This window comes from Arvicola amphibius, chromosome 15 (genome assembly GCF_903992535.2).
Source record: "Arvicola amphibius chromosome 15, mArvAmp1.2, whole genome shotgun sequence".
NCBI classification, from domain to species: domain Eukaryota; kingdom Metazoa; phylum Chordata; class Mammalia; order Rodentia; family Cricetidae; genus Arvicola; species Arvicola amphibius.
The window spans coordinates 945,622-951,258 of NC_052061.1; the positions used below are offsets into that span (position 1 = coordinate 945,622).

Here is a 5,637-nt window from a genome sequence, read left to right on the forward strand (position 1 = left end):
ACCAGGGTTATTGACAAGTGCCTTTACCCACTGAATAATCTCATCCATTCAAGTTAGAGGGTTTTTTTTTTTTTGAAGAACAAAAAAGGAGAATGGCTGAAGCTACTAAATGAAGGAAAATAGAAGGATTTCAAGTTTAGGGGAGCAAAGTTTGGTAGGGTTCTTTCCAATTTGTGTTGCTCTCAATCTTTGCCATATTTTCTCTTCCCCATACACATGTTTGTTCATTTTTACTTTCTTACAAAGTACCATCATGATAAATTATGGCCATAAAACTGTTTTCACATAAGCATCACTTTATATCTGTATTTGAAGAGCAAATCTTGTTTTGATAAGACTTCTTACCATTCAGTTAATAGCAGTAATCACAGCACAGGGCATTATCTCCATCTTGGCTACAGTGGATATTTTTAGAGTGAATTAAAGGTGACTTTTGGCATTCCTTTATTGCAGGACTAGATGTAGACTTCAAAGAATTATTCTGAGTAGGAGCTGAAAAAGCCATAGGGAAAAAAAAGAAAGGAAACATACGTTCTAGGAGAAACGGAAAACTCATTGTTTACAAGGTGCCATGCATCCTTCCATTCACCTGCCACACAATCGCATTAGATGATCTCAAATGCTGGAAGGAATGACTATGTCTCCTTCCACATACCTTAAGTGTAAAAATTTCCTGAAAGACTCTGTTAGTAAAAGTGGGAAACAAGAAACTTTGCCTTAAATCTGAGGTGGTGGTGGGTCCTTGCAGGTGTCAGCACAGGTGGGAAAATAAATTGGGAAAACTGTAAGGATATAAACTTGACTCAGCCCAAATTAATCTGCCAGGATGGACCAAGTTTCTAAAGACTCTGATGCCAGGAGATTTGCTGTTAGCATATTTAAACACAATAGAATTTGAGGGAAATTTTCCACCCAATAATCATTCCAATTCCAGGTGCACAAAAAACGCTTGAGGTGCCGGGCGGTGGTGGTGCACGCCTTTAATCCCAGCACTTGGGAGGCAGAGGCAGGCAGATCTCTGAGTTCGAGGCCAGCCTGGTCTACAAGAGCTAGTTCCAGGACAGGCTCTAGAAACTACAGGGAAACCCTGTCTCGGGAAAAAAAAAAAAAAACGCTTGAGGTGTGACTACATAGATACTGGTTTGCAAAGAACATGTGACCTTGAAGATGAGTTTTATAGCTTAAGGGCCTAGGACTTGGTGTGGTCTCTGACTGATTAGCAGGTCAGCAGACTATGACGTATGTGTGACATCTCCCCTAAAAATGGGCTTTATCACCTGGGAACTAAAGATAAAGGCTTGGGAGGGAGACACTGAAATAAACTTCTAGGGTATTTTGGTGAAGTCTGTATCTACAGACAGCAAGAGTTGGGTGAGCTCTGCCTCTACAGACAGCAAGAGCTGCGTGAGCTGTCTTTACAGATAGCAAGAGGTGGGTAATTTCTGCTTCTACAAACATCAAGAGGTGGGTGATTTCTGCCTCTACAGATAGTAAGAAGTGGGTGAGGTCTGCCTCTACAGACAGCAAGAGTTGGGTGAGCTGCCTTTACAGATAGCAAGAGGTAGGTGATTTCTACCTCTTCAGATAGCAAGGGGTGGGTGATTTCTGCCTTTAAAGACAGCAAAAATTGGGTGAGGTCTGCCTCTACAAACAGCAATATATCACCAGGTCATTAGAAATATCCAAGTAGTTTTCTAAGTGGAATGCAGGTATTTATCTCACACAATGAAGAGAAACCTTGTGTATTTAACATTTCTGGTTTCTCTAGCGATCTGTGGGCACAAGGACCTTCATGCCCCCAGCAATGAGCCTTTTAGACTCTGCACTATGCAGGCTAACTTAACAATGTTGTCTACAGTCTTTTGGGTTATTCCACTCTTTCCTGTCACTTAATTATCAAACATGTTTAATATGTACACTGTGGTACAACTTATGAAAGTGCTGGAAGTAGTATGCAGTAAATTCACATGATCATTTTACATGTTCAAGAACTCATTGGATTTACTATATTTAAAAAGTTCTCTACTACCACATTGTAGCCAAAGTATAAGTCATAGTTGATGATGAATATCTTTGTCAAATTAACATATATGTACAAGGGGCAGGGAGATATACCATATGAACTGAGACAAGCTTGGAATAGCAGACATATATTCATTTTTCAGCTGAAACATTTACTAAGTAATTTTAAGCACAGACTCTATGCCTCCAGAATCACTGGACTTCCCTTCTGTACAATTAAATACATAACATATTTATAAGACACCAATACAAAATGCCCTTCATTCTCTATTCTATGGGAAGGTGCTATGGTGTGTATGTATATGTCTCTCCAAATTGTGTACATTGGAGCTTTTACCACAAGGGATGGTACTAAGAGGTGAGTTCCTTAAATATAATCTGTATACGGACAAGAATATACATTCTAAGGTCGTATAGGGAAAGCCCAGGAGGTCTCAATCCTACACTAAGATCTATTGGCACCTAAGGAATGCAGAAATTGTAAGAAATAGTCTTTCTCACAGAAGAACACACCAATACCAGTTATCCAATACCCAAGGGTCACTCCTGAAAACAGATGTCCCAATAATATACAGATTGAGCAGGTAGCATTTCTGCTCTTGGGTGACAATAATTAATGAAAGAAGGGTCTGTATTTGAGATTAAAAAATAATGTAAAATAAGTATTTTTGTGCTTGGATGGAGGAAATGAAAAAGAAAAATTATAAAATAGTATTATTTCAAAAAATAAAAGAAGCAATATAAAAAGGAGGTGGGTTTCAGAAAATGTGATTAAGTCTTCTGAGTTTCATCTTTGTAAATGAAATTAAAACTTTTTAAGAAGAAATTAAAGATCATATGCTACACCTGCTTGTCTCTTTAAATTCTGTCTTTGTCATTGACTCCACAAGGACACAGTTTTCCCTTTTCTATCCATTTGATTTCTTTTATATGAAGGCACAATATCAGGGCACTGTCTTAGAAAAATAGGGTATACCTGGACCGAGACATTTCTAGACTTATAAGTTATCCAAGTTATTTATGTACTAAGGTATTTTGTTGCAATATTCACCAGCAAAGAAGTGACATATGGCCATGTAATCATTTCAATTAACTTGAATAGAAATGCTGTTTTAACCACAATTTTCAACAATTGTCCTCATTCATAGAAATCTGATTTTTAAGTACTTTACTATTAACTATTTTCTGGAATACAGATATGATGGTTGGACCATCAAGTGAAATTTTTTGGGCTATGCTATAATACATTAAGAATTCAGACAGTTTAAAAAACAACTATTAATCTTAAATATTCTACATTGGTATGGATTTTAGTTTATTGATACAAATTTAAAGTTAATTTTGTTATGTATATATGTGCTTCTACACTGTATATATTTTCTTTTTTTAAAAAAAAAAAGCTCTCATAAAGTTTTATTAAAGGAAAACTTCCCTGGTTTACTTTTCACCGGTCTGTTCTGGCATGCTTCTAATAATGTCAGAATCACCTGGGTCGATGATGGCCAGTGTGCATATTCTGTAATATTTTCCACACACTGTGCCCAACTCAATGTTATTGCCACTGTAGTGATGGACACCAGTTTTAGCCAACATGGCATAGTATTCTATTTCAGATTTCCTCAAGGCGGGGCAGTTGTTGGCGAGGATCACCAATTTCGCTTTGCCCTGTCTGATCATCTTCAGAGTCTGTTTGTATCCCAGCACGTACTTCCCACTTTTCATAACAAGCTGGAGCCAAGAGTTGATCGACTCCAGAGACTTTTTCGTCTTCTTTGCGGTTACCATCTTCCTGCCTTAGGTGCGGGACAGCCTCCAACCAAGACCAGCCACCAAGATGGCCGGGGAGCGAGAAAGGAAGGCTACACTGTATATATTTTCTACTCCTTTTAAGGTGTTGTGTTTATGCAACTTATTTCAAAATGTAGTGTATAATTAATAAATACAGACTAATAATCTCTATAATAGTCAAACTTATAGTCATGTTAGGTATGTTTTCAAGGTCATACACATATATTTCAGATAGAAGGGGATCTGTAAACACTCGAAAAACTTGCAGAATATGGCATTTAATATGTTTAATAACCTAAGGCTTTTAATGACATTGAGGCATATCTGCTCATGGCAGCACCAATCTACTTTAGAAAAAAATGATGGGACTCAAAAAAAAAAAAAAACCCAACTCCATGTGAAGTTAATTTTCTTTATGAGAAAAGCTGGCCCTGTGGGCAAAGAAACTGTCCTTGTCTCAATTGCTAACAATATACTGTACAAACTAGAAAGATGACCACTGGACTTTGTCAAGAAAAGGTAAGAAGGCCCTTCAAAATTCTCTGCTTTACAGGAAAGGCTGTCAGATATTTTAGGGCTGTAGTTCAGATTTGCGGATGCTCCAACATTACAGATGAATTTTTGATAACCTTCTAGGGGGGCTGATGTCCCTGTAATTAGATAACATTCCATCATTTGGGGGTCTTGCTTGGAATTAAAAACTAAAAAGCTAAACTTAAAGTATTCCTTAATTTTGTTAAAAAGCATGTTAGGTATAAAACTTTAGAGTCACCAAGATAAAGTAAACAATCGAGTATTTTCTCTAATTTTTCAAAATAAAAATAGACTGGCTATTGTAACTGTATTCTTACTTGATAACTGTTTTGTTATATATAATTTTACAATGTTAAAATTATAACTTCCTATTTACTTAGACAAAAGGGGAGAAATTCTGTGGAACAATATTTTTCTACATTATAAATATGCATTACTTTTATTTGGTAATTAAATTATGATTGGCTGATAGGTGAGTAGGAAGAGATTGGGTGGGAGAGTCAGACTAAAAGAATTTTGGGGAAGTGGTAGAACGGAGTCAGAGAGTGACTATCCAGACAGAGAATGAGGCAGTCACACAAAATGGGATAGAGGTAAAAGTCATGAGCCTGGGAGCAGCACATAGTTTAATAGAATGGGTTAAGTTGTAAGGGTTAGTTAGTAATAAGCCTGAGCTATTGGCAGGGCATTTATAGTTTAATAAAAAGAATTCAGAAAAAGTGGACAGGGACATGGATCCTGGAGGCTGTACCATTCTCTAACATCCTATATAGGAAAAACAAATAGTCTTGTGTTTTCTTTAACCTGTAATTATTTGGACATTTCTACAATAATTTGCTTTAATCTTAGCCATTCAATACTCAGAGATAAATTGGTACAGGTGAGGGAAAATCTGCCTAACAAGATGGCTAGGAAATAAGAATAATTCCTAGAAAGGAAGTTATGTTCTATTTTCCAGAGTGAAGAAATGACTTGAGAAGTCAAATGATTTTTCTGGGATACGGCAGTTGTATCTGTCTTTAAGCCACACCTCATTCACAGATTTAGGTTTATAATTACAGCTACTCAAATTAATTCCTTAAATTTTCATTGAGTACCCAATGCAGCAAATATGACTGCTCCATCTGTGGTGAGTAAAAACTCATTATCCTTCAAAACATGGGACCAATCTCTCTCTCTCTCCCTGCCTAGCCTCACTTTTGCTATTGGAATCTCTTGTATAAGTTTAAACTGTGTTATAAGGAATTTTGTTAGCACATACTATGCCTCACCTCAACCTTTCAGTTCAGTTCA

The 5,637-nt window shown here is 36.8% G+C and overlaps 1 protein-coding gene across 1 annotated transcript; it reads right to left on the bottom strand.

Moving 5' to 3' along the window:
- Nucleotides 1-3,417: 3,417 nt before the first annotated feature.
- Nucleotides 3,418-3,807, bottom strand: LOC119802257 (60S ribosomal protein L30-like). Its single transcript, XM_038313221.1, has one exon. It carries the CDS (start codon nucleotides 3,805-3,807, stop codon nucleotides 3,460-3,462), a length of 348 nt encoding a protein of 115 aa, XP_038169149.1. The 3' UTR covers nucleotides 3,418-3,459.
- Nucleotides 3,808-5,637: the final 1,830 nt, after the last annotated feature.

Coding starts and splice junctions, on each gene's coding strand:
- LOC119802257 (XM_038313221.1), bottom strand. CDS start 3,807: ATGGTAACCGCAAAGAAGACGAAAAAGTCTCTGGAGTCGATCAACTCT.